The 22488-nt window shown below is 40.4% G+C and overlaps 1 protein-coding gene across 1 annotated transcript; it reads right to left on the reverse strand.

Moving 5' to 3' along the window:
• Positions 1-312: 312 nt before the first annotated feature.
• LOC139400304 (ras-related protein Rab-27B-like) lies at positions 313-22346 on the reverse strand (the record flags this gene model as incomplete). The annotated part of the gene is made up of 3 exons (XM_071145274.1): positions 313-432; positions 9862-9947; positions 22237-22346. Coding segments are annotated over 3 exons (316 nt in total), but the record flags the coding sequence as incomplete, so codon positions are not given.
• Between the last annotated feature and the right edge of the window lie 142 nt (positions 22347-22488).

Genomic DNA, 22488 nt, shown 5'->3' on the forward strand with positions numbered 1-22488 from the left:
TCATGGGTTTGATTTCCGCTGGGGCCAATGGTCATGGGTTTGATTTCCGCTGGGGCCAATGGTCATGGGTTTGATTTCCGCTGGGGCCAATGGTCATGGGTTTGATTTCCTCTGGGGCCAATGGTCATGGGTTTGATTTCCGCTGGGGCCAATGGTCATGGGTTTGATTTCCGCTGGGGCCACCCATAAGAAAAATGTATCCACCCATAAATTGCCTTGGATAAACGTGTCTGCTAAATGGCGCATATATTATCTCAAGCCTGTGTGTGCGTGCGTGCGTGCGTGTGTGCGTGTGTGCGTGCGTGCGTGCACCTAGACCACAACATACTCATCCAGTTGCGGACGTTGAGAAAGCTCTGCTGGCTGGTGAGGTCGAACATGAGCAGGAAGCCCATGGCATCTCTGAAGAAGGCTGTGGTCAGACTCCTGAACCTGGGAGGGGGTGAGAGACAACAACAGATATTTACCAGCGGCGTTCCAATTTAGAACCCGGGATGGCGACACAGTTGTGACCCAGGTACCAACGGCATTCCAATTTAGAACCCGGGATGGCGACACAGTTGTGACCCAGGTACCAACGGCATTCCAATTTAGAACCCGGGATGGCGACACAGTTGTGACCCAGGTACCAACGGCATTCCAATTTAGAACCCGGGATGGCGACACAGTTGTGACCCAGGTACCAACGGCATTCCAATTTAGAACCCGGGATGGCGACACAGTTGTGACCCAGGTCTCCAGTTTAAAATACCACTATTTTAACCAGGTTTGTTAGTCAGGGCTGGGGAAACATGGGACACCACTCGGCCGAGCACTGGCTTAGGGAAGGTTTGAGAATGGAGATGGCGACAGTTCAATGGGTTTCTGTGCAGCTGATGTAAGAAGGGCTTTATAAATCAATTTGATTTATTTGATTGAGTGATGGCGACATCAGAGTTGTGGTTTCGATTCCCACACGTGTCACGTATACTGAATATATCTCTTTTTCAATGGTGACAGTTCATTAATTTAGCATCTAATACATTACCAAGATTGCCAGTGGGGCATCCAGCTCTGCAATGTGATTCAAGGCACAAATTCGTTATGATCTTTCAATTTAGAGAATTGCAAATCTCATTCTGGCAGAGAGAAGGCCCGGTCAGAAATGAAATGAGTTGATGTGTGTGTGTGTGTGTGTGTGTGTGTGTGTGCGTGTGTGTGTGTGTGTTTGTGTGTAACATAAACATTACATAATACATACTGATGAGTCATCAAACTATGAGTCAAAGCTTGATAAATGGACTGGCAGCCTTGAATCAACCGCTGCCTCCCAGTGTGTTTATTGTCTCTGATAGCAGAACACAACTTGTATGCATTCCAAATGACACACTTTTCCCTATATAGTGCACTACTTTAGACCAGAGCCCTATGGAACCCTATTCCCTACATAGTGCACTACTTTAGACCAGAGCCCTATGGAAACCTATTCCCTACATAGTGCACTACTTTAGACCAGAGCCCTATGGAACCCTATTCCCTACATAGTGCACTACTTTAGACCAGAGCCCTATGGAACCCTATTCCCTATATATAGTGCACTACTTTAGACCAGAGCCCTATGGAACCCTATTCCCTACATAGTGCACTACTTTAGACCAGAGCCCTATGGAACCCTATTCCCTACATAGTGCACTACTTTAGACCAGAGCCCTATGGAACCCTATTCCCTACATAGTGCACTACTTTAGACCAGAGCCCTATGGAACCCTATTCCCTACATAGTGCACTACTTTAGACCAGAGCCCTATGGAACCCTATTCCCTACATAGTGCACTACTTTAGACCAGAGCCCTATGGAACCCTATTCCCTACATAGTGCACTACTTTAGACCAGAGCCCAGAAACATCAGTTGTCTGATAGGAGGTTCAAGGAGATTGAGTGTTAATTTTGTCAACAAAAATAGTGACAAAAATATACGTAAAAGACCTAATTTTCAGTGGAAATTGCCAATAGTTTAACTGACTAAATAAAACTAGAACTAATCGAAAAATATTTTTCATTTCAGTTGACTAAAACGAGACGAGACAAAATTATCTCTGACTAGAAGTGGACTGGACAATAGTTTTTTTGGTGATATTTTCCGTGATAAGCACAATTAATATTAGCAGTACTGATGCGCAGCGCTGTTCTGTTCAGCAGTGGACGCCTCACCCTGCACACACAGTCGACATCAGCTGGTGAGCTGCTGGGGAGCAAGCGATGAGTGTGGTTAGACAGGCAGATAGGCTCCGCTCAGGCTCCGATTATACACATCGCGCAGGCGACTCTCTTGCTTCCCCGTAGCGAACCAGTCACCACCAGCCTTTCTAGTTTCCTACCCTTTGCCTGGTTAAGAAACACAAGCTGCTATCATAAATTAAAAACAATAGAAGCATTGAGTTTAATATTAAATCAACAGTCTAGCTACGTGTTTTTCTCTCTCTTGAGTATAGAAAAATAGGCCGTCTTAGAATTTGTAGTCTTGTTCAAACCCTCCCACTTTCCTCACTGTATTTCATAGCCAGGTTCTGTAACCAGTGTAGCCAAGTCTCACTCTTTTCCTCCGAGAAAACGGCTTGAAATATTACCGTTCACAAGATATGACCCAGAAGACCAGCGCTACGTTTTTCTTTCTTTCTATCGTGCATTGGCGGGCTGCATTTTACATTCATCAAGCATATCGCGGTTTCTTCTAAAACTAGACTACTTACAAACCAGACGGTTAACCATTTGTTTAGGCTACAACTTTGTTCAGTCATGTTACCTCATTAGCCAGCTATAACTAACAACCTGGGGCGTGTTCAGCAGGACGCAATGTTTTTGGAACGTTCAGATAAGGAATAACGTCATCTCTATTCATGGCATTTCTGGTTGCAACGTTTGAGAACATTTTGCAATCAAACGTGGCCCTTGTAACACTACCAGGAGTCTATATGCAAACATTTGGTGGAACAGAAAGAAAGGAAAAGGGACTGCATACAATTTGACTAAATCCCTTTTGTCTCTACATTATCTGACTGGGTTAATAACGCCTATATATCTGACTGGGTTAATAACCCCTCTGACTGGGTTAATAACTCCTCTATATCTGACTGGGTATATAACTCCTCTATATCTGACTGGGTTAATTACTCCTCTATATCTGACTGGGTTAATAACCCCTATATATCTGACTGGGTTAATAACTCCTCTGACTGGGTTAATAACCCCTCTATATCTGACTGGGTTAATAACTCCTCTATATCTGACTGGGTATATAACCCCTCTATATCTGACCGGGTTAATAACCTCTCTATATCTGACTGGGTTAATAACTCCTCTATATCTGACTGGGTTAATAACCCCTCTGACTAGGTAAATAACCCCTTTATATCTGACTGGGTTAATAACCCCTCTGACTAGGTAAATAACTACTCTATATCTGACTGGGTTAATAACTCCTCTATATCTGACTGGGTAAATAACCCCTCTATATCTGACTGGGTAAATAACCCCTCTATATCTGACTGGGTAAATAAACCCTCTATATCTGACCGGGTTAATAACCCCTCTATATCTGACTGGGTTAATAACTCCTCTATATCTGACTGGGTTAATAACCCCTCTGACTAGGTAAATAACTACTCTATATCTGACTGGGTTAATAACTCCTCTATATCTGACTGGGTAAATAACCCCTCTATATCTGACTGGGTAAATAACCCCTCTATATCTGACTGGGTAAATAACCCCTCTATATCTGACTGGGTTAATAACCCCTCTATATCTGACTGGGTTAATAACTCCTCTGACTGGGTTAATAACCCCTCTATATCTGATTTGGGTTGATAACTCCTCTATATCTGACTGGGTTAATAACCCCTCTGACTAGGTAAATAACTACTCTATATCTGACTGGGTTAATAACTCCTCTATATCTGACTGGGTTAATAACCCCTCTGACTGGGTTAATAACTCCTCTATATCTGACTGGGTAAATAACTCCTCTATATCTGACTGGGTTAATAACCCCTCTATATCTGACTGGGTATATAACTCCTCTGACTGGGTTAATAACTCCTCTATATCTGACTGGGTGAATAACTCCTCTGACTGGGTTATTAATAACCCCTCTATATCTGACTGGGTAAATAACTCCTCTGACTGGGTTAATAACTCCTCTATATCTGACTGGGTTAATAACCCCTCTGACTGGGTTAATAACTCCTCTATATCTGACTGGGTAAATAACTCCTCTATATCTGACTGGGTAAACAACCCCTCTATATCTGACTGGGTTAATAACCCCTCTGACTGGGTTAATGACTCCTCTATATCTGACTGGGTAAATAACTCCTCTATATCTGACTGGGTAAATAACCCCTCTATATCTGACTGGGTTAATAACCCCTCTGACTGGGTTAATAACTCCTCTATATCTGACTGGGTAAATAACTCCTCTATATCTGACTGGGTAAATAACTCCTCTGACTGGGTAATAACTCCTCTATATTTGACTGGGTAAATAACTCCTCTATACCTGACGGGGTTAATAACTCCTCTATATCTGACTGGGTAAATAACTCCTCTATATCTGACTGGGTTAATAACTCCTCTATATCTGACTGGGTAAATAACTCCTCTATATCTGACTGGGTAAATAACTCCTCTATATCTGACTGGGTAAATAACTACTCTGACTGGGTAATAACTCCTCTATATCTGACTGGGTAAATAACTCCTCTATATCTGACTGGGTAAATAACCCCTCTATATCTGACTGGGTAAATAACTCCTCTGACTGGGTTAATAACTAATCTATATCTGACTGGGTAAATAACCCCTCTGACTGGTTAAATAACCCCTCTGACTGGGTAAATAACTCCTCTATATTTGACTGGGTAAATAACTCCTCTATACCTGATGGGGTTAATAACTCCTCTATATCTGACTGGGTAAATAACTCCTCTATATCTGACTGGGTTAATAACTCCTCTATATCTGACTGGGTAAATAACTCCTCTATATCTGACTGGGTAAATAACCCCTCTATATCTGACTGGGTTAATAACCCCTCTGACTGGGTTAATGACTCCTCTATATCTGACTGGGTAAATAACTCCTCTATATCTGACTGGGTAAATAACCCCTCTATATCTGACTGGGTTAATAACCCTTCTGACTGGGTTAATAACTCCTCTATATCTGACTGGGTAAATAACTCCTCTATATCTGACTGGGTAAATAACTCCTCTGACTGGGTAATAACTCCTCTATATTTGACTGGGTAAATAACTCCTCTATACCTGACGGGGTTAATAACTCCTCTATATCTGACTGGGTAAATACCTCCTCTATATCTGACTGGGTTAATAACTCCTCTATATCTGACTGGGTTAATAACTCCTCTATATCTGACTGGGTAAATAACTCCTCTGACTGGGTAATAACTCCTCTATATCTGACTGGGTAAATAACTCCTCTATATCTGACTGGGTAAATAACCCCTCTATATCTGACTGGGTAAATAACTCCTCTGACTGGGTTAATAACTAATCTATATCTGACTGGGTAAATAACCCCTCTGACTGGTTAAATAACCCCTCTGACTGGGTAAATAACTACTCTATATCTGACTGGGTAAATAACTCCTCTATATCTGACTGGGTTAATAACTCCTCTATATCTGACTGGGTAAATAACCCCTCTATATCTAACTGGGTTAATAACCCCTCTATATCTAACTGGGTTAATAACTCCTCTGACTGGGTAAATGACTCCTCTATATCTGACTGGCTAAATAACCCCTCTGACTGGGTAAATAACCCCTCTATATCTGACTGGGTAAATAACCCCTCTATATCTGACTGGGTTAATAACCCCTCTATATCTGACTGGGTTAATAACTCCTCTGACTGGGTTAATAACTCCTCTGACTGGGTAAACAACTTCTCTATATCTGACTGGGTAAATAACTCCTCTATATCTGACTGGGTTAATAACCCCTCTATATCTGACTGGGTAAATAACTCCTCTATATCTGACTGGGTTAATAACCCCTCTATTTCTGACTGGGTTAATAACTCCTCTATATCTGACTGGGTAAATAACTCCTCTATATCTGACTGGGTTAATAACTCCTCTATATCTGACTGGGTAAATAACTCCTCTATATCTGACTGGGTAAATAACTCCTCTATATCTGACTGGGTAAATAACTCCTCTGACAGGGTAATAACTCCTCTTTATCTGACTGGGTAAATAACTCCTCTATATCTGACTGGGTAAATAACACCTCTATATCTGACTGGGTAAATAACTCCTCTGACTGGGTTAATAACTAATCTATATCTGACTGGGTAAATAACCCCTCTGACTGGTTAAATAACCCCTCTGACTGGGTAAATAACTCCTCTATATCTGACTGGGTAAATAACGCCTCTATATCTGACTGGGTTAATAACTCCTCTGACTGGGTAAATCACTCCTCTGTATCTGACTGGGTAAATAACCCCTATATATCTGACTGGGTAAATAACTCCTCTGACTGGGTTAATAACTAATCTATATCTGACTGGCTAAATAACCCCTCTAACTGGGTAAATAACTCCTCTGACTGGGTAAATAACTCCTCTATATCTGACTGGGTAAATAACCCCTCTATATCTGACTGGCTAAATAACCCCTCTGACTGGGTAAATAACCCCTCTATATCTGACTGGGTAAATAACCCCTCTATATCTGACTGGGTTAATAACCCCTCTATATCTGACTGGGTTAATAACTCCTCTGACTGGGTTAATAACTCCTCTGACTGGGTAAACAACTTCTCTATATCTGACTGGGTAAATAACTCCTCTATATCTGACTGGGTTAATAACCCCTATATATCTGACTGGGTAAATAACTCCTCTATATCTGACTGGGTTAATAACCCCTCTATATCTGACTGGGTTAATAACTCCTCTATATCTGACTGGGTAAATAACCCCTCTATATCTGACTGGGTAAATAACTTCTCTATATCTGACTGGGTAAATAACTCCTCTATATCTGACTGGGTAAATAACTCCTCTGACTGGGTAAATAACCCCTCTGACTGGGTAAATAACTCCTCTATATCTGACTGGGTAAATAACCCCTCTATATCTGACTGGGTAAATAACTCCTCTATATCTGACTGGGTAAATAACTCCTCTATATCTGACTGGGTTAATAACTCCTCTATATCTGACTGGGTTAATAACTCCTCTATATCTGACTGGGTTAATAACTCCTCTATATCTGACTGGGTAAGTAACTCCTCTGACTGGGCAAATAACCCCTCTATATCTGACTGGGTAAATAACTCCTCTATATCTGACTGGGTAAATAACTCCTCTGACTGGGTAAATAACCCATCTGACTGGGTTAATAACTCCTCTGACTGGGTTAATAACTCCTCTGACTGGGTTAATAACTCCTCTATATCTGACTGGGTAAATAACTCCTCTATATCTGACTGGGTAAATAACTCCTCTATATCTGACTGCGTTAATAACTCCTCTATATCTGACTGGGTAAATAACCCCTCTATATATGACTGAGTTAATAACTCATCTGACTGGGTTAATAACTCCTCTGACTGGGTTAATAACTCCTCTATATCTGACTGGGTAAATAACTCCTCTATATCTGACTGGGTAAATAACACCTCTATATCTGACTGGGTAAATAACCCCTCTGACTGGTTAAATAACCCCTCTGACTGGGTAAATAACTCCTCTATATCTGACTGGGTAAATAACGCCTCTATATCTGACTGGGTTAATAACTCCTCTGACTGGGTAAATCACTCCTCTATATCTGACTGGGTAAATAACCCCTATATATCTGACTGGGTAAATAACTCCTCTGACTGGGTTAATAACTAATCTATATCTGACTGGCTAAATAACCCCTCTGACTGGGTAAATAACTCCTCTGACTGGGTAAATAACTCCTCTATATCTGACTGGGTAAATAACCCCTCTATATCTGACTGGGTAAATAACCCCTCTATATCTGACTGGGTTAATAACCCCTCTATATCTGACTGGGTTAATAACTCCTCTGACTGGGTTAATAACTCCTCTGACTGGGTAAACAACTTCTCTATATCTGACTGGGTAAATAACTCCTCTATATCTGACTGGGTTAATAACCCCTCTATATCTGACTGGGTAAATAACTCCTCTATATCTGACTGGGTTAATAACCCCTCTATATCTGACTGGGTTAATAACTCCTCTATATCTGACTGGGTAAATAACCCATCTATATCTGACTGGGTAAATAACTTCTCTATATCTGACTGGGTAAATAACTCCTCTATATCTGACTGGGTAAATAACTCCTCTGACTGGGTAAATAACCCCTCTGACTGGGTAAATAACTCCTCTATATCTGACTGGGTAAATAACCCCTCTATATCTGACTGGGTAAATAACTCCTCTATATCTGACTGGGTAAATAACTCCTCTATATCTGACTGGGTTAATAACTCCTCTATATCTGACTGGGTTAATAACTATATCTGACTGGGTTAATAACTCCTCTATATCTGACTGGGTAAATAACTCCTCTGACTGGGCAAATAACCCCTCTATATCTGACTGGGTAAATAACTCCTCTATATCTGACTGGGTAAATAACTCCTCTGACTGGGTAAATAACCCCTCTGACTGGGTTAATAACTCCTCTGACTGGGTTAATAACTCCTCTGACTGGGTTAATAACTCCTCTATATCTGACTGGGTAAATAACTCCTCTATATCTGACTGGGTAAATAACTCCTCTATATCTGACTGGGTTAATAACTCCTCTATATCTGACTGGGTAAATAACCCCTCTATATATGACTGAGTTATAACTCATCTGACTGGGTTAATAACTCCTCTGACTGGGTTAATAACTCCTCTATATCTGACTGGGTAAATAACTCCTCTATATCTGACTGGGTAAATAACCCCTCTGGGTTAATAACAAAAGTTGTGTAGACGCCTCATTAACAAGACTTGTTAAGGCTTATTAAGGCTTGTTAAGGCTTGTTAAGGCTTGTTAAGACTTGTTAAGGCTTGTTAAGGCTTGTTAAGGCTTGTTAAGATGCTGTGAAGACGCCTCATTGTTAAGGCTTGTTAAGACTTGTTAAGGCTTGTTAAGGCTTGTTATTAAGGCTTGTTAAGACTTGTTAAGGCTTGTTAAGGCTTGTTAAGATGCTGTGAAGACGCCTCATTGTTAAGGCTTGTTAAGGCTTGTTAAGACTTGTTAAGGCTTGTTAAGGCTTGTTAAGACTTGTTAAGACTTGTTAAGATGCTGTGAAGACGCCTCATTGTTAAGGCTTGTTAAGGCTTGTTAAGACTTGTTAAGGCTTGTTAAGGCTTGTTAAGGCTTGTTAAGATGCTGTGAAGACGCCTCATTGTTAAGGATTGTTAAGGCTTGTTAAGACTTGTTAAGATGCTGTGAAGACGCCTCATTGTTAAGGCTTGTTAAGGCTTGTTAAGGCTTGTTAAGGCTTGTTAAGGCTTGTTAAGATGCTGTGAAGACGCCTCATTGTTAAGGCTTGTTAAGGCTTGTTAAGGCCTTGCAGAACTACAAGGGTCATTCTCACAAGGTAAGTGGGGATTGATACCGTTGTGATACCTTGAGATATACAGTAGTTGAACAAAACATCAAGCTACACAACTGAATGGCAGCAGTGGTTTCATCAATGCTTTCATGTTAAGCGAAGCTAGGTAAGATAGATAGGGTATTCCTACGACCACCCTATCTTTATAATGCATTATAGGCACATTTGTAACATTTTATGAGCTACATGTAAATGCATTAGGATGCAGTTCCAGTACCTCTCCTGTCCAGCTGTATCCCAGAGCTGGAGGTGAACTTTAAAGGTCTTCCCTGTGGTTCCATTGGGGCCCGACGCTGTGTACACCTGAAACACACATGGGCACATACAGGGTGAGGAACACACCCGACACACACAGGGTGAGAAACACACCGACACACACAGGGTGAGAAACAAACCAACACACACAGGGTGAGGAACACACCCGACACACACAGGGTGAGGAACACACCCGACACACACAGGGTGAGAAACACACCGACACACACAGGGTGAGAAACACACCGACACACACAGGGTGAGGAACACACACCCTGACACAGACAGGGTGAGGAACACACACACCGACATACACAGGGTGAGAAACACACCGACACACACAGGGTGAGAAACAAACCAACACACACAGGGTGAGGAACACACCGACACACACAGGGTGAGGAACACACCGACACACACAGGGTGAGGAACACACCGACACACACAGGGTGAGGAACACACACCGACACACAAATCTACAGATCTACGTTAGCTAAACCGCTAAATCTAAAGATCTACGTTAGCTAAACCGCTAAATCTACAGATCTACGTTAGCTAAGTCACTAAATCGACAGATCTACGTTAGCTAAGTCACTAAATCGACAGATCTACGTTAGCTAAGTCACTCAATTTACAGCGCTAAGCTACTCAGGCGCCTAGCTTTGTAAACAGAAAGGAAACAAACTGTGTTTAGACATCTCACTGGTACTGTTATCAGCAAAGGAACAACAGAGACTTTACGAAAACAGTATCATCCGGGGGAGGAAATGATTTGGCTTCAGAATCCAAAGAAAATACTGTAACAAAAACAAACATGAACAGATACAACAGACATGAACACATGCAACAGACATGAACAGATACAACAGACATGAACACATACAACAGACATGAACACATACAACAGACATGAACAGATACAACAGACATGAACACATACAACAGACATGAACAGATACAACAGACATGAACAGATACAACAGACATGAACAGATACAACAGACATGAACAGATACAACAGACATGAACAGATACAACAGACATGAACAGATACAACAGACATGAACAGATACAACAGACATGAACAGATACAACAGACATGAACAGATACAACAGACATGAACACATACAACAGACATGAACAGATACAACAGACATGAACACATACAACAGACATGAACAGATACAACAGACATGAACACATACAACAGACATGAACAGATACAACAGACATGAACACATACAACAGACATGAACAGATACAACAGACATGAACACATACAACAGACATGAACACATACAACAGACATGAACAGATACAACAGACATGAACACATACAACAGACATGAACACATACAACAGACATGAACACATACAACAGACATGAACACGTACAACAGACATGAACACATACAACAGACATGAACACATACAACAGACATGAACACATACAACAGACATGAACACATACAACAGACATGAACACATACAACAGACATGAACAGATACAACAGACATGAACACATACAACAGACATGAACACATACAACAGACATGAACACATACAACAGACATGAACACGTACAACAGACATGAACACATACAACAGACATGAACACATACAACAGACATGAACAGATACAACAGACATGAACAGATACAACAGACATGAACAGATACAACAGACATGAACAGATACAACAGACATGAACAGATACAACAGACATGAACAGATACAAACAGACATGAACAGATACAACAGACATGAACACATACAACAGACATGAACAGATACAAACAGACATGAACAGATACAACAGACATGAACAGATACAACAGACATGAACAGATACAAACAGACATGAACAGATACAACAGACATGAACACATACAACAGACATGAACAGATACAACAGACATGAACAGATACAACAGACATGAACAGATACAACAGACATGAACAGATACAAACAGACATGAACAGATAAAACAGACATGAACAGATAAAACAGACATGAACACATACAACAGACATCAACACATACAATAGACATGAACACATACAACAGACATGAACACATACAACAGACATCAACACATACAATAGACATGAACACATACAACAGACATGAACACATACAACAGACATGAACAGATACAACAGACATGAACAGATACAAACAGACATGAACAGATACAACAGACATGAACACATACAACAGACATGAACAGATACAACAGACATGAACAGATACAACAGACATGAACAGATACAACAGACATGAACAGATACAAACAGACATGAACAGATAAAACAGACATGAACAGATAAAACAGACATGAACACATACAACAGACATGAACACATACAACAGACATGAACACATACAACAGACATGAACACATACAACAGACATGAACACATACAACAGACATGAACCGATACAACAGACATGAACAGATACAAACCGACATGAACAGATACAACAGACATGAACACATACAACAGACATGAACACATACAACAGACATGAACACATACAACAGACATGAACAGATACAAACAGACATGAACAGATACAACAGACATGAACACATACAACAGACATGAACACATACAACAGACATGAACACATACAATAGACATGAACACATACAACAGACATGAACACATACAACAGACATGAACACATACAACAGACATGAACACATACAATAGACATGAACAGATACAAACAGACATGAACACATACAAACAGACATGAACAGATACAACAGACATGAACAGATACAACAGACATGAACAGATACAACAGACATGAACAGATACAACAGACATGAACAGATACAAACAGACATGAACAGATACAAACAGACATGAACAGATACAAACAGACATAAACAGATACAACATACATGAACAGATGCAACAGACATGAACAGATACAAACAGACATGAACAGATACAAACAGACATGAACAGATACAAACAGACATAAACAGATACAACATACATGAACAGATGCAACAGACATGAACAGATGCAACAAACATGAACAGATACAACAGACATGCTCATAGTAAGTGAATGAGTAGCAGCGTTATAGGGACATGGGAAAATAGGAGAATAGGTGCATGGGAGAATAGGAACATGGGAGGATAGGAACATGGGAGAATAGGAACATGGGAGGATAGGAACATGGGAGAATAGGAGCATGGGAGAATATAAACATGGGAGAATAGGAACATGGGAGGATAGTAACATGGCAGAATAGGAACATGGGAGAATAGGAACATGGGTTGATAGGAACATGGGAGACTAGGAACATGATGGGAGAATAGGAACATGGGAGAATAGGAACATGGGAGAATAGGAACATGGGAGAATAAGAACATGGGAGAATAGGAACATGGCAGAATAGGAACATGGGAGAATAGGAACATGGGAGGATAGGAACATGGGAGAATAGGAGCATGGGAGAATATAAACATGGGAGAATAGGAACATGGGAGGATAGTAACATGGCAGAATAGGAACATGGGAGAATAGGAACATGGGTTGATAGGAACATGGGAGACTAGGAACATGATGGGAGAATAGGAACATGGTAGAATAGGAACATGGGAGAATAGGAACATGGGAGAATAGGAACATGGGAGAATAGGAACATGGGAGAATAAGAACATGGGAGAATAAGAACATGGGAGAATAGGAACATGGGAGAATAAGAACATGGGAGAATAAGAACATGGGAGAATAGGTAAATGGGAGAATAGGTAAATGGGAGGATAGGAACATGGGAGGATAGGGACATGGGAGGATAGGAACATGGGAGGATAGGGACATGGGAGAATAGGAACATGGGAGGATAGGAACATGGGAGGATAGGAACTGTGCAGTGGTGAGGGAAGGAAAATCGTAAGACTAAATATTGACTAAAATTAATTTTCTTTCCATTAGCCTACTTTTGGCCCTATGAGCACTAGAGATAACATGCTTTAGTGACAACTAGCCCAGCGTTTCCCAAACTAGGTCCTCGGGACCCCAAAATAGTGCACTTCTTTTGTTTTTACCCCCCCCTAACATTACACAGCTGATTGAAATTATCATAGCTTGATGATTAGTTGATTATGTTTTATTTTTATTTTTTTTCACCTTTATTTAACCAGGTAGGCTAGTTGAGAACACCTTTATTTAACCAGGTAGGCTAGTTGAGAACACCTTTATTTAACCAGGTAGGCTAGTTGAGAACACCTTTATTTAACCAGGTAGGCTAGTTGAGAACACCTTTATTTAACCAGGTAGGCTAGTTGAGAACACCTTTATTTAACCAGGTAGGCTAGTTGAGAACACCTTTATTTAACCAGGTAGGCTAGTTGAGAACACCTTTATTTAACCAGGTAGGCTAGTTGAGAACAAGTTCTCATTTACAACTGCGACCTGGCCAAGATAAAGCATAGCAGTGTGAACAGACAACACAGAGTTACACATGGAGTAAACAATTAACAAGTCAATAACACAGTAGAAAAAAAAAAGAGTCTATATGCATTGTGTGCAAAAGTCATGAGGAGGTAGGCGAATAATTACAATTTAGCAGATTAACACTGGAGTGATAAATGATCAGATGGTCATGTACAGGTAGAGATACTGGTGTGCAAAAGAGCAGAGAAGTAAATAAATAAAAACAGTATGGGGATGTGGTAGGTAAAAATGGGTGGGCTATTTACCGATAGACTATGTACAGCGATCGGTTAGCTGCTCAGATAGCTGATGTTTGAAGTTGGTGAGGGAGATAAAAGTCTCCAACTTCAGCGATTTTTGCAATTCGTTAGAATCGGCTGTGCAGTGTTAAGGCAGAAGAAAATAAAGTGCACACCTTGGTGTTCCCCAGGACCAAGTTCGAGTATTTCGCATTCATGGACATTACAAAGATATTATCATTTTCTTCCTCTTCGTCTAGCTGTACTACTGTCATCGGCATGGCCGATTAATTAGAGACGATCACTAGTTTTCATAACCATCGGTAATGTCACGATCGTCGTAGTGAGGAGACCAAAAGCGCAGAATACATACTTTTAATGTAAGACGAATTAACACAGAGTACACTAAACAAACAAACAAACAAACAAACAAACAAACAAACAAACAAACAAGACGAACGTGACCGCTATCAACACTGAGTGGAAACATGCAACATCACATAGACAATAACCCACAAAACCAAACTGGAAAATGGCAACCTAAGTAGGATCCCCAATCAGAGACAACGATAAACAGCTGCCTCTGATTGGGATCCAATCCAGGCCACCATAGACCTACAATATGTCTAGACTAGACACACCTAGACAAACAAAAACACTAGATGAGACAAAAACACACATACCACCCTCGTCACACCCTAACCTAACCAAAATAATAAAGAAAAACAAAGAATACTAAGGTCAGGGCGTGGCAGGTAATCCGCATATTACATTACATTATGGCCCATTACATTACATTACATTACATTATGGCCGATTACATTACATTACATTACATTATGGCCGATTACATTACATTATGGCCCATTACATTACATTACATTATGGCCGATTACATTACATTATGGCCGATTACATTACATTATGGCCCATTACATTACATTACATTACATTATGGCCGATTACATTACATTATGGCCGATTACATTACATTATGGCCGATTACATTACATTACATTACATTATGGCCGATTACATTACATTATGGCCGATTACATTACATTACATTACATTATGGCCGATTACATTACATTACATTATGGCCGATTACATTACATTATGGCCGATTACATTACATTATGGCCGATTACATTACATTACATTATGGCCGATTACATTACATTACATTATGGCCGATTACATTACATTACATTATGGCCGATTACATTACATTATGGCCGGTTACATTACATTACATTATGGCCGATTACATTACATTACATTATGGCCGGTTACATTACATTACATTATGGCCGATTACATTACATTACATTATGGCCGGTTACATTACATTATGGCCGATTACATTACATTATGGCCGATTACATTACATTACATTATGGCCGATTACATTACATTACATTATGGCCGGTTACATTACATTATGGCCGGTTACATTACATTATGGCCGATTACATTACATTACATTATGGCCGATTACATTACATTACATTATGGCCGATTACATTACATTATGGCCGATTACATTACATTACATTATGGCCGATTACATTACATTATGGCCGATTACATTACATTACATTATGGCCGATTACATTACATTATGGCCGATTACATTACATTACATTATGGCCGATTACATTACATTACATTACGGCCGATTACATTACATTATGGCCGATTACATTACATTACATTATGGCCGATTACATTACATTACATTATGGCCGATTACATTACATTACATTATGGCCGATTACATTACATTACATTATGGCCGATTATATTACATTACATTATGGCCGATTACATTACATTACATTATGGCCGATTACATTACATTATGGCCGATTACATTACATTACATTATGGCCGATTACATTACATTATGGCCGATTACATTACATTACATTATGGCCGATTACATTACATTATGGCCGATTACATTACATTACATTATGGCCGATTACATTACATTACATTACGGCCGATTACATTACATTATGGCCGATTACATTACATTACATTATGGCCGATTACATTACATTACATTATGGCCGATTACATTACATTACATTATGGCCGATTACATTACATTACATTATGGCCGATTATATTACATTACATTATGGCCGATTACATTACATTACATTATGGCCGATTACATTACATTACATTATGGCCGATTACATTACATTATGGCCGATTACATTACATTACATTATGGCCGATTACATTACATTATGGCCGATTACATTACATTACATTATGGCCGATTACATTACATTACATTATGGCCGATTATGGCCGATTATATTACATTACATTATGGCCGATTACATTGCATTACATTATGGCCGATTACATTACATTACATTATGGCCGATTACATTACATTATGGCCGATTACATTACATTACATTATGGCCGATTACATTACATTATGGCCGATTACATTACATTATGGCCGATTACATTACATTATGGCCGATTACATTGCATTACATTATGGCCGATTACATTACATTACATTATGGCCGATTACATTACATTACATTATGGCCGATTACATTACATTATGGCCGATTACATTACATTACATTATGGCCGATTACATTACATTACATTATGGCCGATTACATTACATTACATTATGGCCCATTACATTACATTACATTATGGCCGATTACATTATATTATGGCCGATTACATTACATTATGGCCGATTACATTACATTACATTATGGCCCATTACATTACATTACATTATGGCCGATTACATTACATTACATTATGGCCCATTACATTACATTACATTATGGCCGATTACATTATATTATGGCCGATTACATTACATTATGGCCGATTACATTACATTATGGCCGATTACATTACATTATGGCCGATTACATTACATTACATTACATTACATTATGGCCGATTATATTACATTACATTATGGCCGATTACATTGCAATCCACGAGGAGACCTCGTGGCAGGCTTGACCACGTGTTACGCGAGTGCAGCACTAAAAAGGGACCTCGTGGCTGCAATGAGCCAAGGATAAGTTGCTAGCTAGCATTAAACTTACCTTGAAAAAACAATCAATCTTCACATAATCACTAGTTAACTACACATGGTTGATGATATTACTAGGTTAACTAGCTTGTCCTGCGTTGCATATAATCAATGCGGTGCCTGTTCATTTATCATCAAATCTCAGCCTACTTCAACTTCGCCAAACGGGGGGTGATTTAACAAAAACACATTTGCGGAAAAAAAACACAATCAATGCACAAATGTACCAAACCATAAACATCAATGCCTTTCTTAAAATCAATACACAGAAGTATATTTTTTTAAACCTGCATATTTAGTTAAATGAAATGCATGTTAGCAGGCAATATTAACTAGGGAAATTGTGTCACGTCTCTTGCGTTCTGTGCAAGCAGAGTCAGGGTATATGCAACAGTTTGGGCCGCCTGGCTCGTTGCGAACTGTGTGAAGACCATTTCTTCCTAACAAAGACCATAATTCATTTGCCTGAAATTTATATAATTATGACATAACATTGAAGGTTGTACAGTGTAACAGGAATATTTAGACCAGCCTTTAGATAAAATATGGAGCGGTTCCGTATTTCACTGAAATAATAAATGTTTTGTTTTTTAAATTATCGTTATCTTCTCCCATTAATTCAACTATACAGCTACCCTTCCTCTCCTCTGGCCATCTCTAAACAGCCCAGTAACTCAGTTTAACACGGATGAATCTTAGAGAAAGCGACTGGCTGCAAACCGATTCTCCACGCTCCACCCTCCCTGCCCTAAAACAGCAACCTCTCGTTTTGAAAAAGGCATAGATATGTCAGAAACATTTATTATACTGTCGAAATTGACTATAAAGTGTACATAGGATAATTCTGGTCATAAAGTCAGTCTCGTCCAAAAATGAGAGTTGTGAGATAGGAAAAAATGTTATGCAATGTAATGAAGAGTACCGTAATGTAATGAAGAGTACCGTAACTTAATGAAGAGTACCGTAATGTAATGAAGAGTACCGTAATGTAATGAAGAGTACCGTAACGTAATGAAGAGTACCGTAATGTAATGAAGAGTACCGTAATGTAATGAAGAGTACCGTAACGTAATGAAGAGTACCGTAATGTAATGAAGAGTACCGTAACGTAATGAAGAGTACCGTAACTTAATGAAGAGTACCGTAATGTAATGAAGAGTACCGTAATGTAATGAAGAGTACCGTAATGTAATGAAGAGTACCGTAACTTAATGAAGAGTACCGTAACGTAATGAAGAGTACCGTAATGTAATGAAGAGTACCGTAACTTAATGAAGAGTACCGTAACGTAATGAAGAGTACCGTAACTTAATGAAGAGTACCGTAATGAAGAGTACCGTAATGTAATGAAGAGTACCGTAACTTAATGAAGAGTACCGTAACATAATGAAGAGTACCGTAACTTAATGAAGAGTACCGTAATGACTACCCATAGTCTATGTAATGACTACCCATAGTCTATATAATGGCTACCCATAGTCTATATAATGGCTACCCATAGTCTATATAATGGCTACCCATAGTCTATATAATGGCTACCCATAGTCTATATAATGGCTACCCATAGTCTATATAATGACTACCCATAGTCTATATAATGGCTACCCATAGTCTATATAATGACTACCCATAGTCTATATAATGACTACCCATAGTCTATATAATGACTACCCATAGTCTATATAATGACTACCCATAGTCTATATAATGGCTACCCATAGTCTATATAATGACTACCCATAGTCTATATAATGACTTCCCATACCCAGAGTCTATATAATGGCTACCCATAGTCTATGTAATGACTACCCTTAGTCTATATAATGGCTACCCATTGTCTACATAATAACTACCCATTGTCTACATAATGACTACCCATAGTCTATGTAATGACTACCCATAGCCTATAACAGAGAATAGAGTGGAATATCTCTGTGAGCTTCCTGCAAAATGAGGTTTATGACACAAGACAACATATTGTTTAACCAGATAGGTCCTGTGGGTTTAAATATTCCTGATAGTGAAGCCTGTACCCTGAAGCCTATTCCCAGTAGCTGATGTTGTCAGCTCAGCGACCATTAATTCTAGTCTGTAGTCTGTAGTCTGTAGACTCTAGTCTGTAGCCTCTAGTCTGTAGCCTGTAGCCTCTAACCTGTAGCCTGTAGACTCTAGTCTGTAGCCTCTAGTCTGTAGCCTGTAGCCTCTAACCTGTAGCCTGTAAGACTCTAGTCTGTAGCCTCTAGTCTGTAGCCTGTAGCCTCTAACCTGTAGCCTGTAAGACTCTAGTCTGTAGCCTCTAGTCTGTAGCCTGTAGTCTGTAGCCTGTAGTCTGTAGCCTGTAGTCTGTAGCCTGTAGTCTGTAACCTCTAGTCTGTAGCCTGTAGCCTCTAACCTGTAGCCTGTAGTCTGTAGCCTCTAGTCTGTAGCCTGTAGCCTCTAACCTGTAGCCTGTAGTCTCTAGTCTGTAGTCTGTAGCCTGTAGTCTGTAGTCTGTAGCCTGTAGTCTGTAGCCTCTAGTCTATAGTCTGTAGCCTGTAGTCTGTAGCCTGTAGTCTGTAGCCTCTAGTATGTAGCCTGTAGCCTCTAACTTGTAGCCTGCAGTCTGTAGCCTGTAGTCTGTAGTCTGCAGCCTGTAGTCTGTAGCCTGTAGTCGGTAGCCTCTAGTCTGTAGCCTCTAACCTGTTGCCTGTAGTCTGTAGCCTTCAGTCTGTAGTCTGTAGTCTGCAGCCTGTAGTCTGTAGCCTGTAGTCTAGAGCCTCTAGCCTGTAGTCTGTGGCATGTAGCCTGTAGCCTCTAGTCTGTAGCCTGTAGTCTGTAGCCTGTAGCCTCTAGCCTGTAGTCTGTAGTCTGTAGCCTGTAGTCTGTAGCCTGTAGTCTGTAGCCTGTAGTCTGTAGCCTGTAGCCTGCAGCTTGTTGCCTCTAGCCTGTAGTCTGTAGCCTGTAGCCTCTAGCCTGCAGCCTGTGGCCTGAAGCCTGGTGCATCTAGCCTGAAGCCTGTAGCCTGTGGCCTGAAGCCTGGTGCCTCTAGCCTGAAGCCTGGTGCCTCTAGCCTGAAGCCTGTATTCTGTGGCCTTAAGCCTGGTGCCTCTAGCCTGAAGCCTGGTGCCTATAGCCTGAAGCCTGGTGCCTCTAGCCTGGTGCCTCTAGCCCGAAGCCTGGTGCCTCTAGCCTGAAGCCTGGTGCCTATAGCCTGAAGCCTGGTGCCTCTAGCCTGGTGCCTCTAGCCCGAAGCCTGGTGCCTCTAGCCTGAAGCCTGGTGCCTCTAGCCTGAAGCCTGGTGCCTCTAGCCTGAAGCCTGGTGCCTCTAGCCTGAAGCCTGTACCCTAAAGCCTGTTCCCAGTAGCTGATGTTGTCAGCTCAGCGACCATGATTTCTAAAATACACAGTGGATAGTGGAATGAGGCTGATCAAAATGAGCAACTGTAGGAAACTACGTGAATTCTATTATGCTTACTGTATGAAATTAAAGTGAGCATTCAGACCAGCCTTACTGACTGAACTATTCAGACCAGCCTTACTGACTGAACTATTCAGACCAGCCTTACGGACTGAACTATTCAGACCAGCCTTACTGACTGAACTATTCAGACCAGCCTTACTGACTGAACTATTCAGACCAGCCTTACTGACTGAACTATTCAGACCAGCCTTACTGACTGAACTATTCAGACCAGCCTTACTGACTGAACTATTCAGACCAGCCTTACTGACTGAACTATTCAAATCAAATCAAATGTATTTATATAGCCCTTCGTACATCAGCTGATATCTCAAAGTGCTGTACAGAAACCCAGCCTAAAACCCCAAACAGCAAGCAATGCAGGTGTAGAAGCACGGTGGCTAGGAAAAACTCCCTAGAAAGGCCAAAACCTAGGAAGAAACCTAGAGAGGAACCAGGCTATATGGGGTGGCCAGTCCTCTTCTGGCTGTGCCGGGTGGAGATTGTAACAAGACCAGCCTTACTGATTGAGCTATTCAGACCAGCCTTACTGACTGAACTATTCAGACCAGCCTTACTGACTGAACTATTCAGACCAGCCTTACTGACTGAACTATTCAGACCAGCCTTACTGACTGAACTATTCAGACCAGTCTTACTGACTGAACTATTCAGACCAGCCTTGCTGACTGAACTATTCAGACCAGCCTTACTGACTGAACTATTCAGACCAGCCTTACTGACTGAACTATTCAGACCAGTCTTACTGACTGAACTATTCAGACCAGCCTTACTGACTGAACTATTCAGACCAGCCTTACTGACTGAACTATTCAGACCAGTCTTACTGACTGAACTATTCAGACCAGCCTTACTGATTGAGCTAAACTACATGAGGATACTCACCACTCTCTTTACTTTTGTTGACAGAGGAAGGAAGGAAGGAAGGAAGGAAGGAAGGAAGGAAGGAAGGAAAGGAGGATACACACCACTCTTTTGTGTGTGTGTGTGTGTGTGTGTGTGTGTGTGTGTGTGTGTGTGTGTGTGTGTGTGTGTGTGTGTGTGTGTGTGTGTGTGTGTGTGTAGCGTTACTCACCACTCTCTTTTCCCTGAAGTCTATTCCCACTGTGGTGATGAACTTGGGGTTGAACTTGTTGTCCGTGTATCTATAGATGAAAGTGGTATTAATATAATTTGTCTGTGGACCTGTAAGATACGATAAGATAGTACTTTATTAATCCCCTGAAGGATTTGTTTTTACCAGCCGATACATACATTACCATCAATACATTACCATTAATACATACATTACCATTAATACATACATGACCAATAATACATACATTAC

Source organism: Oncorhynchus clarkii, unplaced genomic scaffold (genome assembly GCF_045791955.1).
Source record: "Oncorhynchus clarkii lewisi isolate Uvic-CL-2024 unplaced genomic scaffold, UVic_Ocla_1.0 unplaced_contig_13094_pilon_pilon, whole genome shotgun sequence".
Taxonomy (NCBI): Eukaryota; Metazoa; Chordata; class Actinopteri; order Salmoniformes; family Salmonidae; genus Oncorhynchus; species Oncorhynchus clarkii.